The sequence below is a fragment of the Callithrix jacchus genome, chromosome 1 (genome assembly GCF_049354715.1).
Source record: "Callithrix jacchus isolate 240 chromosome 1, calJac240_pri, whole genome shotgun sequence".
NCBI lineage: Eukaryota > Metazoa > Chordata > Mammalia > Primates > Cebidae > Callithrix > Callithrix jacchus.
This window is the reverse complement of record NC_133502.1, coordinates 203,641,847-203,661,070: the sequence shown is the minus strand read 5'-3', so window position 1 is coordinate 203,661,070 and position 19,224 is coordinate 203,641,847. Positions and strand designations below refer to the sequence as shown.

The 19,224-nt window shown below is 42.2% G+C and overlaps 1 protein-coding gene across 8 annotated transcripts in view; it reads left to right on the top strand.

Annotated features, from left to right (window-relative positions):
- The window catches only part of SLC5A4 (solute carrier family 5 member 4), a 51,933-nt gene extending 42,337 nt beyond the window's left edge, over positions 1 to 9,596 (top strand). For all 8 annotated transcript variants that reach the window (XM_035270719.3, XM_078339178.1, XM_035270723.3 and 5 more), the window contains 4 exons: positions 454 to 622; positions 1,810 to 2,025; positions 5,532 to 5,634; positions 7,911 to 9,596. In XM_035270719.3, the coding sequence (XP_035126610.3) occupies positions 454 to 622; positions 1,810 to 2,025; positions 5,532 to 5,634; positions 7,911 to 8,122 (700 nt within the window). In that variant the 3' untranslated portion in view covers positions 8,123 to 9,596. The remainder of the gene's footprint in view (positions 1 to 453; positions 623 to 1,809; positions 2,026 to 5,531; positions 5,635 to 7,910) is intronic.
- Positions 9,597 to 19,224: the final 9,628 nt, after the last annotated feature.

The following is a 19,224-nucleotide window of genomic DNA, read 5'->3' as shown; positions in this document are numbered from 1 at the left end:
GCATTTCTTGCCAATTCACTCAGCATTCTGAGCTAGAATATGCAAACCAACTTTGCTCCCTGCAAGCTAGGAAAGGAAGAAAAATGGAAGTCTGCTTTATCATACAAATAATTGCTGGTTAATAGAAATAGTGTGGTATTTATTTCTGATTGATACACTACATGTGGTGCATTGGAGTTATTAATCAGTTGCTGATATTTTAACTATTTATGAATAGATATTTAATCTCATAGATGATGCTGTTATTATTAATTATAGACAAGTAATTGCTTTATTGGCATTTTACTAAAAGATCACCATTAGGCACAGCATGGGTTTATGTATGGGAAAGGACCTTGATTTTGTTGGGAAGAATCAATGAAGGGCAACAAGAGTGAACTCTAGAACTAAAGCACAGTGAAAGTGCCCGTAACGCTTTTGTTTAATGTTTAAATTATGTTGTTGTCTTCCCAGGCTATTCCTTCTTCTGTTAAGTGTCGTGAGCATTGTGTGGGTCCCATTGGTACAAGTATCTCAAAATGGACAACTAATCCATTACACAGAATCAATTTCTAGCTACCTTGGGCCTCCAGTTGCAGCTGTCTATGTGCTTGCCATCTTCTGTAAAAGAGTCAATGAACAGGTCAGTGAAAATGAAAAAATTTTCCCTGTTGGAGTGAGAAAAAAATGGTTTATTTCTCTGGGGTATCAAAATACATTCTTTCTACCCTATTTATACAAGTCATGGCCCATCTTAATTTCAGTTGAAATCAGCCACAATTCCTGATCCTTCCTACAGTATAAAAATAGGGCGCACATTCACAGTACAGTCTTTATATGTTTCTTACAAAATATTATGTACACACATGGTGCAGAGTTGAGGAACATGTTTGGGAGACAGACTGCCAGGGCCCATTCATGGCTATTCCACCTGATAGTATTGTAATCATAAGCAAATTACTTGAATTGAGACTCAAATTACTTGAGTCTCTCTAAAATGAAGATAATGATAGCATCTTTCCTGTGAGATTGCTGTGAGGATTAGGTGAAATAAAATATGTGAAATTCTTAGAAGAAAACCTACCACACTAGTAAGAATTTAAAATGTGTTCATTGCTATGTGATATATGTAATTAATTGATTACTGTGGATCATGTACCCTTAATTTTTTCATTGTTCCTTAGTACTAGCCTTACTATTATGATTTTCAGATGAGGAAAAGGTGAAGAGGGATTAGTATCTATGTGTTTTGCCTATGTTACTTAAAATTAATAAGTGGGATCTTGGGATTCAGGCCTAGATCTTCCTCCATCCAAAGCTCATACCATTAATCTCCATGCAGTACTGCTTTTCTAAAATATAACATCCTGAACAGAGGAACAGGGACACATGTTTCCACCTCATCAACTTCTTACAGAAATAAATTATCAAGCACTTCATAGAACTCTCAAAACTACCTAATATCAGCTCTGGAAATTGTGTAACATAATTGATCCTTCTTATTTTATTAAATAAATCACAAGTGTTTTGATCTAACTATAAAACAAAAGACAAGGAAGACTTCAGCTTGGGTCAGTATAGATCGTAGTGTCCTAGTATTGGAGAATCAACAATGGTGCAGTGCCCTGTGCCGTTCAGGACCATGGAAAGCAGCATCCAACTAAGAAGCATGTGTATTTGCAACTTTCTCGACTTTGGTAACCTTGTGCCCAAGGTTAGACATTTGCTGCTCCTTAGCTGAGAAAGCAGGCAGGACTATAATTATGACTTACTTGAATGAGCTTCTCATATTTACTAAACACTCTGATTTTCTTCTTGTTTCTTTTGCAGGGAGCATTCTGGGGTCTAATGGTTGGACTTGTGATGGGCCTCATTCGTATGATCACAGAATTTGCTTATGGAACAGGGAGTTGCTTGGCTGCCAGTAACTGTCCCAAGATTATCTGTGGAGTGCACTACCTGTACTTTTCCATCATTCTCTTCTTTGGGTCCATGCTGGTCATTCTGGGAATTTCCCTCTTAACAAAACCCATTCCTGATGTACATGTGAGTGATGAGTAATGGATATAAACTCATTTTAAAATAAGAGTTCTGGCCAGACACGGTGGCTCGCACCCGTAATCCCACACTTTGGGAGGCTGAGGCGGACAGATCACAAGGTCAGGAGTTCGAGACCAGCCTGGCCAACATGATGAAACCCTGTCTTTAAAGACACAAAAAATTAGCCAGGCATGGTGGCGGATGTCTGTAATCCCAGCTATTCGGGAGACTGAGGCAGGAGAATCACTTGAACCCAGGAGGCGGAGGTTGCAGTGAGCTGAGATTGCACCATTGCACTGCAGCCTGGGTGACAGGGCAAGACTTCGTCTCAAATAATAATAATAATAATAATAATTAAAAAAATGAGTTATGTGCCTTTTATTTTATGAGTGTATGAGTTCCAGGAAATGTATTCATTGCACCTCTAGAACTAGAAGAACCCTAAGAGATTATCATTCTGTCATTTAAATAAAGAACAGTTTGCACCTAGTATGTGCAAAGCACCAATGAATTAAACAGAAATTAGAAAATGGACATTATATTTTGTAAACTTCACAGTGTAGTCGGGAAGTAAATCTATAATATTGTCATAGGACACTAGGAAGAGAATAATTAGTGTTTCCTAAGATACTGGGAAAGACTGCACAGCAGAGCTGTCATCCGGGCTGTGCCTGTTTGGGCCAATAGGATTTCATATACAGCATGAACACTGATTAGCACAGAGATGGAGGGAAAGTACATGGCATCAGGGGGCAGGAAAAGAAAGGATAGATAATAAGATGCACTTTTGCCTTTCAACTTGGCAAAAATGTTTAACGTGAATAATATTTAATGTTAGCGCTTAATATTAGTGTTGTGGGAATATTCCCACAGTCCAAAACTGTTGGAGAGTACATAGATTTGATAATTTATAGTAGAGCAATTGGGCAGTATTTACCCATTTTTAAATTATTATACCTTATGAACCAACAATCTCAGTTTTAGGAGCTTATTGAATACAAATACTTGTGCAAGTAGGAAAAATATGTGTATAAGGATTTTCTCTGCAGGAGTTTTCAAATAGGAAATAACTGGGAGAAAATCCAGATTTCGCCATGAAGGGAATGAGTATACATAATCCCAATCAACTGACTGTGGTGCAGCTGTTCGGAAACACGAGGGAGCTCTACTATTTGCCTTGAAAGAAATGTTCATGATAAAGTGGAAAAAATATGTGCAGAATAATAATGAATATTAGCACTTTCTGAAATAAAACACATGCAGGCATATAGATGTTTGTCTAAGCATAGAAAAAAAAACCTTAGGGCATACTCACCTAAGATTTTCAACAAGAGGCATCTCAGCGAGTGGGGAGACACTACAGGGGCTCAGCAAATATTAATTATTTTAAAAATATAAATACTACTTATATGCTAATATTGTTTAAATTGTTTGAATTTATGACTAAACGTGGGTAGCTTTTATGTATTTTGTATTTATCATTCATAATTTTGGAAGCAATGCTTGTTTATATATTTTCTTGAGAAGTAGCCAGTAGTTTTGCGTGAATGGGAAACCTGAAATACAGCACAGTTCAAAATGTTTTACCAAGGACACGTCACAGAAATTCCTAAATATTTACACTGAATATTGAGAGTCAGATGAAAGAACACTAGAAAACATATCATAGTTTTAAAATAAATATATAGGTTAAATTCTTATTTGCTCATGGAAATAGCCAGTTTCATTACTAATTTTTAGGAAACAAATACTGTCTGAAGGACCAATGAGACCATTTTTGTAATTGATGTTTATGTTTCATTAACATGCTGTGAGGTGTAACTTTCAGAATGGACTGGTAAATATCATGGTTATTTCAGAAAAAGTCATGAAGAGTGTTGGGAACCCAGCCTACAAGTGCAGAAAATGAGATATCCCAGGATTACAGTCTTTCAGCAAAACTAGAAATTACTCAATGCAAGTTAAACAGAAATTGAAGGACTCCCAAGAATAAAGTTTTTAACAAAGAAAGTGGATCTAATACAAGAAATCCTTTGAATAAGAGCTTATGAAGATATGATTAGGAATCTTAGTGAGGAGGTGAAGGCACATGTTATATCAATAAAACCAATTACAAATTCTGGTAAATTTGTACAAGAAAGTCATGAGCCAAATTAAAATGAGGCATAAATTAGAATGATAGATTATAAATGTTTAAAACCCATTGAATAGGCTGGGTACAGTGGCTCACACCAGTCATCCCAGCACTTCAGGAGGCTGATGCTGGTGGATCAACAGAGGTCAGGAATTTGAGACCAGCCTGGCCAACACAGTGAAACCCTGACTCTACCAAAAATAAAAAATTAGCTGGGTGTGGTGGCAGTTGCCTGTAATCCCATCTGCTTGGGAGGCTGAGGCATGAGAATTGCTTGAGCCCAGGAGGTGGAGGTTGCAGTGAGCTGAGATTACACCACTGCACTCAAGCTGGGCAACAAGATAAAAACTCTGTTTCAAATAAAAAAAGATACTTGCAGCAATTTCCTTAGAATGACCCAGAGCTGGTATTTACTTGTGTCCAATCGGTACATACAGCATCAATTCAATTTTCAAAAAAATTTTTTTTGAGACAAGAGTCTTACTGTGTTGCCAGGCACCAGGCTGGAATGCAGTGGTGCAATCTTGGCTCACTGCAACCTCCACCTCCCGGGTTCAAGCAATTCTGCCTCAGCCTCCGGAGTACCTGGGACTACAGGCGCATACCACCACGCCCAGCTAATTTTTGTATTTTAGTGGAGACGGGGTTTACTATGTTGGCCATGATGGTCTCAATCTCTTGACCTCGTGATCCGCCTGCCTCGGCCTCCCAAAGTGCTGGGAGTAAAGGTGTGAGCCACCGCGCCTGGCCTATTTTCAAATTTTTAAATCAACATACAGACTGAGCATAGAAATCTTAATATATTTACAGAAAGTAATAACATTTATATAATAGTTAAAAATAATGGTATAGCTGACAGAAGTTTGGAGGTGGGATAGGAAAAGGGGTGTGCAAGGGTACTAATTCCGTCTGGAATTCAAGAATAGTATATAGATACTAGCTAAATATGATGGATCCAGAAAAAGAACTTAAACAGATAGTTTGAAAGTTATAAAAGCAACCACTAGATAAACAGAAGGAAATAATGATGTAGCTAATTAACAGGTGGATGTTAAGGACAATGAGTGAAGCTGGGGTATAGTGTAGTTTGCTAAATCTTCAACTTCATTGAAATTACAAATCCAGAAGTAGGTATTTTTAAGTATATCATTTGAGGTTCTGAATAGCAACCAGAAGAATTAAAAACAGAAATAATTTAAAGTGGTTGCGTGTTTTGGTGAGTGTGGCAGGCGGCCTTTTCTTTGTGATCTATATTCTCCTGTGTTTTGATATTTTTAAAACCCCGACAATAGGCAGAGGTACCATTCCAGAATATTATTGCAAATAGGCATTAGTAATCTGCCTATTACTAACATACTTTTGCATGGTTTCTGTTCAGCTGTACCGCCTGTGCTGGGCTCTTCGCAACAGTACAGAGGAACGAATTGATATAGACGCAGAAGAGAAAAGTCAGAAAGAAACAGAGGATGGTGTTGATGAAGGTAGTATTTGGTTTACATTTGGTTTTCATGCAGGAACTCTGCACATGCTTAATGGTTTTCTTTTACTGTCATTAAATTTAGCTTCTGAAAAAGCTGTTAGGTTTATGACAAACTGAAACTTTAACTTTTTACCTTTCTAACAACCAAGACAGCATATTAAATCCATCTATTCATCTGCCTCTCCATTGGTCTGTCTGTCCACCCATCATCCATCCATAGTTACTGAGATGACAATCAGTTACAAACTCACCTGTTCCTAGTTAGATTAAGTGTTCAATCTTGATTGACTGTAACTAAGCATCTAGCCCCACCTTCTCTCCAACTGTATTTCTCAAACATACCCTCCATTCCAGGCAGGCACGTGCCACTTTTCCCCACGTGCCAACCTTCCTAGAATATTTCTTCACTTTTCCCCATGTGCCAACCTTCCTAGAATATTTCTATCTCCTTTCCAAGAGAAGAAAATATGCTTATTCTTTAAAACTAAATTCTAATCTCACTTCCTTCATGAAAATTTCTCCATCATTCATCCCCATGACTCTTTGATTACCTAGTATTTTTTTAAACCACAGAGAAGGTTTAGCACTTCACAATATGTTGTTTTAAACTGAACAACAATTCTTTTGTCTGTTTTAGTTTGGTTCCTTCAAAGTGAAGGAAGAGTCGGTGCCTTCTGTTCCTTCTGATTTTTTTTTATTAGTGTTTCCGAGTATGACTGGTCTATCACTTTCTGGTTTGCTACTAAGTCTTTGGTTTTGATATTAAGATCACAGAGGTATCACGGAATGAATCAGAAATTAGCCCATTTTTCAATTTCATGAAAATATTTCAGTAAGATTGAAATAATGTTGCCACTGTTTTTTGGTATTTTGCCAATAATACCATTAGGGCGCTCTCTCTCTCTCTCTCTCTCTCTCTCTCTCTCTCTCTCTGTGTGTGTGTGTGTGTGTGTGTGTGTGTGAGAGAGAGAGAGAGACAGAGAGAGAGAGAGAGAGAGAGAGAGAGAGAGAGAGGCATACTTCTTAATTATCAAATTTATAGAACTATTTAGAGTTTTCATTTCTTCATTAATTGGTTTGGGAAGATCATATATTATCCTAAGATTGTGTCCATCTAGTGCACATTTTAAATATATCGGCATAAAGTTATTCATTGTGTTCACTTACCCATCTATGCTGCTTCTATAGTTGTGTTATCCTTTTAATCCCTAGTATATTTTTGTGATTTCTCTTTTTTCTCAATAAATCTTACTAAAGATTTGTCTAGTTTACTTTTCTCAAAGAACGAACTTCTGACTTTGTCATTTCTCTCTATTCTTCTTTTCTATTTCATCCCTTCTGTTTTTATTTGTATTCCCTTCCATTTATATTATTTGGGTTTATTCTCTTAATTTATCAAGTTGGATATTAACTCATTCATTTCCAGTAAATCTGGAAATTTTCTTTTTCTTTTTCTTTAATTGTCCTTTTCTAATATAAATAACTAAGGCCACATATATTTCCCTCAAAGTAATACTGTTTTGAATCTCACAGCTTTTAATTTGTATAATTTTCATTATCATTTATTTTTAAGTATCTTACTTTATGATTTTTATAAACATTTACATTTAGAAGTATTAAATTTTCCATTGCTGTAACAGATAGTGATATACAGGAGTCTCCTTGTATTTTTGCCAGCATAAGTTGGGGATAGATTTTGTGGAGTTTGGTTGATGGTAAAAGGGTTCATGCCTATACAATTTTGCAATACGCTAATTCCCCTCCATAGGGAACTTGCTTTCCTAGCGACAATATGGAAGAGTGCCTGTTTCCACGCAAACTCTCTAACGCAGTATGTTGTGAAACCTCTGAATTTTTGCCACTGAGAGATAGTAGTATAGGTTTAGTTTACATTTCTCTTCTTGAGTTTGAGAACCATGTGTCTTTTCTCTTTCAACTGTTTATTCAGCTCTTTAATATGTTGACATGGGGTGTTGATAGCCTGTTCTTATCTATTTTTAGAAACCCACTATATATTAGAGATATTAAACCCTTTGTAATAGAATTTGCAAATGTTTCCCCCATTTTGTCATTTGTTTTTACTTTGCTTACTGAATTTATGCCATAAAAAGTTGCCTGTTTTACATAATTAAATTTATCTACATTTTCTCAGGGATTCCCCTAACACTCCCAGGTGATTGTAATAATTTTTTACAGTCATCTGTACTACATTGACAAGGATTTCTAGTTCCTTTGTGGTCTAGATCTTGTGCGATGATTTGCTTATCTTTGTTTCAGATTATCCTGAGCAATCACGTGGATGCCTCAAGAAGACTTATGACTTGTTCTGTGGTTTGCAGAAGGGACCCAAGCTAACCAAGGAGGAGGAGGAAGCCCTGAGCAAGAAGCTCACAGACACATCTGAGAGGCCCTTGTGGAGGACAGTAGTAAACATCAACGCCATCCTCCTTCTAGCTGTGGTGGTCTTTATTCATGGCTACTACGCCTGAACTCTATCCAAGCCACTAGAATAATGAATAATTCTTAGTAATGAAGCAAAGGATAATTTTAGTGAAGCAAAGGATAATTTTCATTTTACAGTATGTGTGGCAATTTTATCCAATGAGATGACTATAGACTTGATATTTCGCTTTTGTTCTTCGTGTCATTACAAAGAGTTGATAATTTATAAAACTATAAAGTGACCCATAAGTGTGTAAACAAGACACACAGGTCTAAATCCTATTTTTCTGGCTTGAGGCGCAGGAAGAGGCCACCCCTGCCTGAAGTTGAGGAGGAGGTCCCTATGCAAGCGCGTGGCTGCAGCACAGACAGACCAGTGCTCACCGGGCCTGGTGCTCAGCATATTCAGGGGCCTGCAAGGATGGGTGCATGGTGTCAGTTTGCAGAACAAATGGGGCCTTGTTGTGGCAGGGGATGGGGAGCTTCCCTGGGCCTGGCCCTCCGTCTGGTAGAGATGACACCTCAGGCTGTGCAGTACGTGGCCCTCAGTCTGTCAGACATGAACACCTCAGGCTGTGCAGCAGCTCAGGGTCGTCCATCACCACACTCCCCTGGCAACACTTGCCCACAGCGGCTTGGAGAAGATGCCCATGACAGCCCCTGGGTTGAAACTCCGTGGGCCAGCATCTGCCTGAGACGGGACTCCTGGGAGGGGCTGGCCATTGTCTCTCTTGACTCAGCTGCTCTCAGCTCCCTACTGTGTCATCAGGTGCAGCACAGATGCTTCCAGGACAGGCTCTTCTACAAAAAAGGGGTTGTCTCCTGGGCCCGGAGTCACAGCATAGACAATGAAGGCAGAATTTGGATGAGGCCAGACTTACACAAAACCCTTCCACATCTTCATACTGGATTGTGTTAAACATAAACCTCCAAGAACCTACAGAAAAACAGGCACAAGGGCTTCTTAAACAAGAAGATAAACATCCTTGTTCTAGAGGAAGAGCCAAGAGAAAACGGTATTGAAGGAATTATTCAAGTAAAGAGGAAAACAAGGTGAGAAGAAGCCATGAGAGAATGAGGAGTGAGGAAATCAAACCATGGGGCCCCCAACAAGCCATGATGAGAGCTGCAGACATGGCCACTACGGCTGAGGCGGGGTGGCTGTAAGTGGAGCAAACGGAGTGGTAACAACGTTCTGTGATTATGGGTGTGAGCTTGGGGATGTTAGAGCACAATATTAGAATGTGCAACTTAAAAAACAGCAGAGGAAAATTTCATTTCTCCAGTGAAAAACAAGAATGTAGAAAAATGAAACAGAAACAAAAAATACATAATGTAGGGTAATTAACTTCCAATAGGAAAAAGTTCAATAGACATTTACAAAGGAGAAAATTGACTAATGAAATAAAAAGAAAGATAATAATAAAAATAACAAAGCCAGAACTCAAGGTGAACAAGGAAAGTCTTTTTAAGATTTATCATAGAAAATAAAAAACCATAAAGATTACATTACAAAGAAAAGAATTACATAATTATAAAGAGTGCTATTCAACAAGAAGACAACTATCCTAAATATGTGATACTTACGGTTTCTGTGCAGCCAACACAGAAACAAATTCATAAAACGAGTCTTAGAGACCTAGAAGAGACTACGGCCACACAGTTATAGTAGGAGATTTCAAGATCCTACTCACAGTATTAGATTATTAAGGCAGAAAACAAAGACACTCAGTACATGAACTTGACATGTCACCAAATGGACCGAACAGCCATATATGGAACTCTCTATCTCATTTGCACATGGCACATACTCTAAAATCAACCACGATTGGCCATAAAACAATTCGCAGCAAATTAAAAACCAAAATCTTACCAACCACACTCTCAGACCACAGTACAATAAAAATAGAACTCAATACCAAGAAGATTTGCTCAAAACCACACAATTACACGGAAATTAAACAAACTGCTCTTGAAGGACTTCTGGGTAAACAACAAAATTAAGGTAGATATCAAGAAATTCTTTGAAACTAACAAGAACAAAGATACAACATACCAGAATCCCTGGGACACTGCAAAAATGGTGTTAAGAGGAAAGTTCACAGAGCTAAAATCCGACACCAAAAAGTTAGAGAGACCTCAGATCAACCTAAATTGCACCTTACAGAACTAGAAAAACAAGAGCAAACAACCCTGCAGCTAGTAGAAGAAATGTAATAACTAAAATCCACCTGAATTGAATGAAATTGTGATGCAAAAAACTATACAAAAGATCAACGAAACCAGAGTTGGTTTTTTGAAAAAATAGACTGCTAGGTAGATTAATAAAGAAAAAAATGAGAGAAGATTTAAATAAACCACCAGAAATGACAGAAGTGACTTTGCCACCAGACTATTAAGAACACCTCTATTGCCTGGGGGGCCGTGGCTCACGCCTGTAGTCCCAGCACTTTGGGAGGCTGAGGTGGGCAGATCACGAGGTCAGGAGATCTAGACCATCATGGCTAACATGATGAAACCCTGTCTCTACTAAAATTCAAAAAATTAGTTGGATGTGGTGGTGCACGCCTGTAGTCCCAGGTACTCGGGAGGTTAAGACAGGGGAACAGCTTGAACCAGGTAGGTGGAGGTTGCAGTGAGCGGGGATCACGCCACTGCACTCCAGCTTGGTGACAGAGTGAGACTCTGTCTCAAAAAGAAAAAAAAACCACCTCTATCCACACAGACTAGAAAACCTACAAGAAATAGATAAATTCCTGGAAACATACAACCTCTCAAGACTGAACCAGGAAGAAATGTTCAAACCCTGAACAGACCAACAAATTCCAAAATCAAATCAGTAATTAAAAGCCTAACAACCAGAAAAAGCTCAACAGATGGATTCATAGCGGAATACAACCAACCATATAAAATAGAGCTGGTACCATTCCTACTGAAACTATTCAAAAAAAAAATTGAGAAGGAGAGACTCCTCTTTAACTTGTTCTGTGAGACCTATATCATTCTGATACCAAAACCTGTCAAAGACACACAACCACCAAAACTACTTCAGACCAGTATCACTGGTGAATACAGACACAAAAATCCTTGACAAAATACTAGCAAACCAAATCCAGCAGGACGTAAAAATGTAACCCACTACGATGGAGTAGGTGCTATCCCTGGGATGCAAGGTTGGTTCAAAAGATGTAAATTGATAAATGTGATTCATCACATAAACAGAACTAAAATTAACAACACAATCATTTTAATAGATGCAGAAGAGCTATTCATAAAATTCAGCATCCCTTCATGTTAACTCTCAACAAACCAGGCATTGAAGAAACAGACCTGAAAATATTAAGAGCCATCTGTGAGCAACCCATTGCCAACATTACACTGAACAGGCAAAAGCTGGAAGCATTCCTTGAGAACTGCAACAAGATAAGGATGCCTACTCTCACCACTCCTATTCAACATAGTACTGGAAGTCATAGCTAGGGCAATCGGGCAAGAAAAAGAAACAAAATGCATCCAAATACAAAGGAAGGTAGTCAAACTATCTCTGTTTGCAGATGATATGAATGACTTTATATTTAGAAAACCCCATAGTTCCAGCCCAAAAGCTCCTAGGCTGGGTAAATAAATTCAGCAATGTTTCTGGATACAAAATCTATATAAAACACTAGTAGCATTTCTATACACCAGTAACGTTCAAGCTGAGTGCCAAATCAAGAACACAGTACCACTGACAACAGACACACACACACATACCCCAGGAATCTACCCGAATGGGAAGTGAAAGGTATCTACAATGAGAACTACAAAACACTGCTGAAAGAAATCAGAGATGACACAAACAAATGGAAAAACATTCTATGCTTGTGGATAGGAAGAATCAATACTGTTAAAATAGCCATACTGCTCAAAACAATGGTTGTTTTTTTTTTTTGAAGCAAAGTCTTGCTCAACAGAGTCTTGCAACAGTCCAGACTGGAGTGCAGTGGTGCAATCTCAGCTAATCACAACCTCCACCTCCCAGGTTCAAGCGGTTCTCCTGCTTCAGGCTCCCAAGCAGCTGGGACTACAGGTGTGTGTCACCATAACTAGCTAATTTTGTGTTTTTACTAGAGATGAGGTTTCACATGTTGGCCAGGCTGGTCTCGAACTTCTGACCTTGTGATCTGCCCGACTCAATCTCCTAAAGTGCTGGGATTACAGGCGTGAGCCACCACGCCCAGCCAAGATTCAATGTTATTCTTCTCAAACTGCCAATGATATTCTTCACAGAATTAGAAAAACTATTCTAAAATTCACATGGAATTGAAAAAGAGCCTAAATAGCCAAAGCAATTCTAAGCCAAAGGAATAAAGCCGAAGGCATCACATTACCTGATTTCAAACTGTACAATAAGACTACAGTAACCAAAATAACATCAGACTGATATAAAAATAGACACGTAGACCAATGTAATGGAGAACCCAGAAATAAAGCTGTACACTCACAACCATCTCATCTTTCACAAAGTTGACCAAAAAAAGCAATGGGGAAAGGACTCCTTAGTTAATAAATGAGGCTTGGATTTTTGGTTACTTACTCACATGCAGGAGACTGAAAGTTGTCCCCTTTCCTATACCATATAAAAAAATTAACTCAAGATGGATTAAATGCTTAAATTTAAAACAAAACTATAAAAACACTGGGAGAAAACATAGATGCGCCATTCTAGACAGAGGCAAAGATTTGGCAAAGATTTTTGACAAAGATGCCTAAAGCGAGCAATTGCAACAAAACCGAAAATTGACAAATGGAATCTAATTAAACTAAAGATCTTCTGTACAGCAAAAGAAACTCTCAACACATTAAACACAGCTCACGGAATAGGAGAAAATAATTATAATCTATACACCTGACAAAGGTCTAATATCCAGCATCTATAAGGAGCTTAAATTAACAAGGAAAAAATGAACAACCCAATTAAAAAGCGGGCAAAGGACATGAGCAGATACCTTTCAAAAGAAGACAGACATGCAGCCAATAAGCATATGAAAAAACCCTCATCATCACTAATTATTAGAGAAATCCAAGTAAAAACCACAATGAGTTACTATCTCACACCACTTAGAGTGGCTATAACTAAAAAGTCAAAAAAATGACAGATGCTGGCAAGACTGGAGAATATGAAACACACAGTGCTGGTGGGCACACCACTGGCTGGGAAGTAAATTATTTCAGCCTCTGTGAAATGCAGTTTGGAGATTTCTTCAAAGAATTTAAGGCAGAGCTACCATTCAACTCAGCAATCCCATTCTTGGCTATATATCCAAAGGCACTGAAATTGTTCTACTATAAAGACATGTACATGCATCTTCATTGCAGCATTATTCACAACAGCAAAGACATGGAATTAACCTAAACGCCCATCAACACTAGACTGATAAAGAAAATATGGTATATATATACATACCATGGAATACTACTCAGCCGTAAAAAAGAATGAGTTAATGTCCTTCATAGCAACAACAATGGAGCTGGAGGCCATTATTCTAAGTGAGCTCATGCAGACACAGCAACACAAAAACAAACACCACATGTTCTCATTTATAAATGGAAGCTAAACTGAGTACACATGGACACAAAGAAGGGAACAACAGGTGACTACTTGAGGGTGGAGGGTGGAAGGAGGGTGAGGATAAAAAAAAAACTACCTATTGGGTACGGTGCTTATTACCTACCTGGTGACAAAGTAATATGTACATCAAACCCCCAGGACATGCAATTTATCTATAGAACAAACCTGCATGTGTATCCCTGAAACTAAAATGAAAGTTTAAAAGAAGATTAAAGTAAAAATTAAAAGAAAAACTTATCTACAGAAGCAGCAGTGATGGGTAAGCAGATCTTACAAATAACTTTATGCCAATATATTTTAAATGTGTACTAAATGGACACAATCCTAGAAACAAACTGTGAGGCCTTCACAGATGGAATCCTACTCAGCAATAAAAGACAACAAACTATTGAAAAATAAGACACTTTGGTGAATTGCAATATTGTTACACTGAACTCAAGAAGCCAGACTCCTACACACTTAGAGTCCTATTCAACAATAAAAAGAAAGAAACTACTATGTAACCAGCCACCTGGAAGAACATCCAGAGAAATGTGCTGAGTGGGAGGAAGCCCTTCCCCAGAGGTCACTTACTTTATGATTCATCCATAGAACACTCTGGACAAAATCATACATGTGGAGACCAAATGATTAGTTGCCAGGGGTTAAGGAAGGGTTTGGGCCTTGAGCGCTTCTGTGAAAGGGCAACATGGGGGAAGTCTGAGAGGGAAATGTTCTGTTCTTTGCTATATTCATGTCAATATCCTGGCTGTGATCTGTTGTTACAGTGCTGCAAGGTGTTACCCTTGAGGAAACTGGCTGGAGTACCGAGGATCCCTCTGTATTATCACAACTGCATGGGAAGGCTACAATTATCTCAAAATACAAGATTAACTTTTTAAAGAAAGGTTATATACTTAATGATTGTATTTCTGTACTATTATGGATAAAGAAAAACTATAGGATCAAAAAGAGAGCCGTGGTTTCCATGGCTGGGTTACAGACAGGCTTTGACTACTAAAAAAGCATGAAGAAATGTGGGGGGTGGGTGGAAATATGCTGTATCTCGATTGACTACATACGTCAGTGATTTCAAAAGGAAATTCTACTTTTTTTCCTACACAAAAGGAGTGGACTTTATAAATTACTAAAGATAGAAATAATTAAGACACTGTAGTCTGTCTTAAAATGTCTATTATTACAACCATGAAAAATATACTGAATAACTGTTAATATTCCCTACCAAGGATGTCGTGTAGTTTATTTTACCTTCCCCTCCTGTTTGACGTTTTAGGCTGTTTCCACTTTTCCCCCATGAACGCATTTATAATCTTTAACTGAGGGTTTATTTCCTCAAGACAAAGTTCTACAAGTGGAATTACTCGATTTAATCAGTTCCCAGACGCCGGTAATGACGCCCTGGATATCACTCCCCCCACCCACCGTTGGCAGTGTAACACCCCATAGCGCCTCCAACCCGTCCCCGACAAAGGAACTGCAGCACCCAACAGCTCCCACAACTCGCCCCCGCTGGTGGTGCATCCCCAGATAGTGCCCGCAAATGCCCCACTGCCGCTCGCACTGCAGCTTGGGATAGTGCCCGACCCGCCCCCAACCACGACGAGTGCAAACCCAGGTGGTGCCCCCAACCCACTCCCCTCCACGGGCAGCGACGCCCCACAGAGCACACAACCTGCCCCCCAACACAGACAGTGATGCCCTGGGTAGTGCCCACTGCCAATGGCAGGGCGCCCCCAACCTGCTCCCCACACCGCAGCCAGTGCGGCCTGCTATGGTGAAGCTAACCCGCCAGCTTTTTACCTTTCCGGCTGCGTTGGAGTCTCCCTCACCACCAGCAACCGCTACAGCCAGGCTAGCCATGACACTGCAGGCTCCAGCCTCCAGCCTCCAGCCTCCAGCATGCCTGGCAGGAGGCTGGCTAGTTCTCCTTCTGTAAGCCAGGCACCCAGCAGCCAGGCAAGCCAACTAAAAAGACTGGAAAGGCTGACCGCCCCACTTCACTTCCTTTATATATGGCGTTCATGCAAATGAGGTGCCTGGACTACTTGTTCTGATTGGATGAGAGAAAACCTCTAGGTTTACTCTAATTGAACCTTACTTCATGTTCTGACTGGATGAGAGCAAGTCTTAGGCTAACCAATCAGAACATGATAAACAAAGTGCAATTAGCATAGAGGTTTCTCTCATCCAATCAGAACATGTAGTCCAGAAACTTCCTTTGCATAACCTTGGTATATAAAATATGCTAAGGGGGCACTTAACCGTTTCTGGCTCTTCTGGATCAGCCCTTTTAGCTGCCCGGTACCCCTCCGCGCTGGAGGCTAGAGCCTGCAGTATCGTGGGTCACCTCACTGTTGTGGTTGGTGGCAGCAGAGTAGACTACATTACAGCCAAAAAGGTGAAAAGGTGACAGGATAGGTTCGCGATCCCAGGCACACTGCCTGCAGCGTCGGGGGCGAGTTGGGGGCACCCTGCCATGGCCAGTGGGCGCTATCCAGGGTGTCACTGCCTGTGTTGTGGGGGCTGGTTGGGTGTGTTATCTAGGGTGCCACTACCTGCGAAGAGGAGAGAGGGTTGGGGGCCCTATGGAGGGTGCGCTGCCAGTGGCTAGGGATGGGTTGGGGCACTATTCCAAGCTGTGCTGCCAGCAGCAGTGGGGCATTTTGGGGGCAGTATCCAGGGATGCACTGCCCGCGGTGGGAGGCGAGTTGGGGCAGCTATCAGGTGCTGCAGTGTCCTTGTCAGCGACGAGTTGGGGGCACTATCTGGTGCAGCACTGCTTGGCGGCGAGGGGTGGGTTGGGAGCACTATCGGATGTTACACTGCCCACAGTGGGTGGGGGTGTGATATCCAGGGTGTCATTGCCTGCTTCTGGGGGCTGGCTGGGGGCACTATCCATGGGTGCATTGCCCACAGCAGGGAGCAGGTTAGGGTCACTATAGGGTGCCACATTGCTGGCGGCAGGGAGGGGGTGTTGAGGGCGATATCAGGGACTACACTGAGGCAGAGGTTGGGGGGTTGTTGGGAGCGCTACTGGGGGCCAAACTGCCTGTGGAGAGGGGATGGAGGGTTGGTGGGAGGCGCTACTGGAGCCGGAGACACTGCCTGAGTTGAGAGGGCTGGCCGGCAGGTTAGGTGCTATGGGGGTCTGCACTGCCTGGCAAGGAATGGGTGAGTGTGCTATTCGTGGCCACATTGGCTGTGGAACGGGCAGGTTAGGTGGGTGTGCTGTCGGGGGTTACCTGCACTATTCATGGCTGCACTGCCCGAGGTGGGGAAGGAGTTTGGGGCGCTATCCGTGGCTGCACTGCCCGTTGTGGGGAAGGAGTTTGGGGTGCTGTCTGCACTGTCGGAGGCAGGGAGTGGGTTTGAGGGTGCTATCCCGGGCTGCACTGTTCCCGGCGGGGAGCAGGTTGAGGTGCTATCCGGGGTTGCACTGCCTGCGGTGGGAGCGGGATGGACGCCATGTGGGGACATCTCTGCCTGCGGCAGGGGTCTGGTTGGGGGCGCTGTCTGTGGCTACACTGCCCATGGCAGGGAATGGGGTGGGGGTGCTATCCCGGGCAGTGCTGCCCATGGCAGGGGGAGGGTTGTGGGCACCATCGGGGGCTGCAGGGTCTAAGGCAGGGGCAGGTTGGGGGCTGCCATCAGGTGCTACACTGCTGGCAGTAGGGGATGGAGTGGTGGCACTAACCTGGGGCCAAACTGATGGTGGTGGGTAAGGGACTCTTTTGGGGGCTGCACTGCCAGCGGCAGGTGGCGGAGGTGTCAGTGACAGTGGTGGTCTCTGAGAGAGGAGCGGTCCTCCACTCCCCCGACTCCGGACCAGACTCTAGAGGGCCATCTCCTGTGCGGCGGGCACACAACGTTTCCATGAAAATCCTGAGCACAGCAGGGCGCCCAGATCTGCCATGGATCCTAGGCCTGTGCTCTCATTCTGTGTTGTGGAGACGGTCTGGGAACCCTGAGTACACAGTAGCAGACACCACGGGGTGACAGAGCCCTGTGGTGGAGGCCTCGGGAATGGGAACCTACACTTTGGTGGGGAGGGCTGGCTGGGGCTGTTTTTCTGCTGCTCCTGCTTCCAGAGCGCAGCCGGGTGGGCCCAGCAGTCCCTGTGGAGTGGGAAGCCCAGGCACCATGGTGGCTCCAGGCCCCAGTTCCTGGCCAACTTGGGCCAAAGGAGAGGCTGGACTTTGGAGGGTGGGTGTGAGTGCCTTAGCTGAAACCGGCCCCTGCCACCCAGTGGCCAGCATGACAAGGTAGGGCTCTAACACTAGCACTCTCTGCGTCCTGTTCTAGCCTTTTCTGGCTTTGCCCACCCAGCTGTTTCTTGCCAGGAGAAAGAAGAGCCACCTGCCACATACTGGAAGCTGGATCCTATGGCACCACGGCTCACCTCGCTGCAATTGGTGGCAGTGATGGACACTGCAGAGTGCTGAAGAGGTAGGAGGGCGGCTGGCTGCCACCGGGGCAGGGACAGGGCTGTGGCAGTGGCCAGGAAGTAAGAGCCTTATAGGATGGGGCACTGCTTTGAGAGTAACAGCAGTGGTATTGGCATCAGCAGTAGTGGTGGCAGCAGCAGCAAGTCTGGGGGCCAGGAAGGCTGGTAGGAGCCTTCCAACTGCAGGTTGGCCTGGCTTGGGCTGGGTAGGAAGCTGCGGGTGCTGTACTGTGGGCCTCTGTGGCAACAGCGGAGTCGCAGCTGGAACAAAGAGTCTTCCCTGCTTCTCCTGCAGAATCTGGAAGGTGCCCTCCACCTGCTGGCACCTAAGCCAGGCATCAGTGGCAGCATTGTGTCATTAATAAAGTTTGGGGGTGACTGTGTATCTTTTTGCTTGTTTTTTCTGAGATAGTCTTGGACTTTATCAAATTTCATTTATCAGGGAGAGGTGGAAAGGTGTAATAGGCCTCCTGATTCCCTTACCTGTACTTTCCTTTCCTCTAGTTTTTCTACTCCTAATCATTTTCCTGTCTTCATTTCTTATGCTGTTGCTTCTTTTTCTTGTATCCGTTCTTGTTTCTCTTCCTCCTCCCTTTTTGTTATCCCAAGCAATGGCCTTCACAAACAATCCAAAACTGAGTTAAAAATAGGACTACTTTTCAGTGTGTGGTATTCCCTCCCACCACCCCAGATGGAGTCTTGCTCTTTTGCCTAGGCTGCAGTGCAGTGGCGTGATCTCGATTCACTGCAACCTCTGCCTCCCAAGTTCAAGCAATTTTCCTGCCTCACCCTCCCAAATAGCTGGGATTATAGGCGTGTGCCACCACACCCAGCTAATTTTTTGTATTTTTAGTAGAGACAAGGTTTCACCATGTTGCCCACGTAGGTGCTAGCTCTGCTTCCTTATGTGTCTACACAGTGGCCGGGCCATAACTATACTATGGAGGTTATGTTTATTGATATCTTGCAGACTCCACCAGCCAAAAAATTTAAGTTATTGAGATCTCAGATTAAAGAAATGTTATTTCATACATTTTCCAGAGGAATTCTACTTTTCTCTACCCTTCCAAATAGCAAAATCTAGAAGATACTCC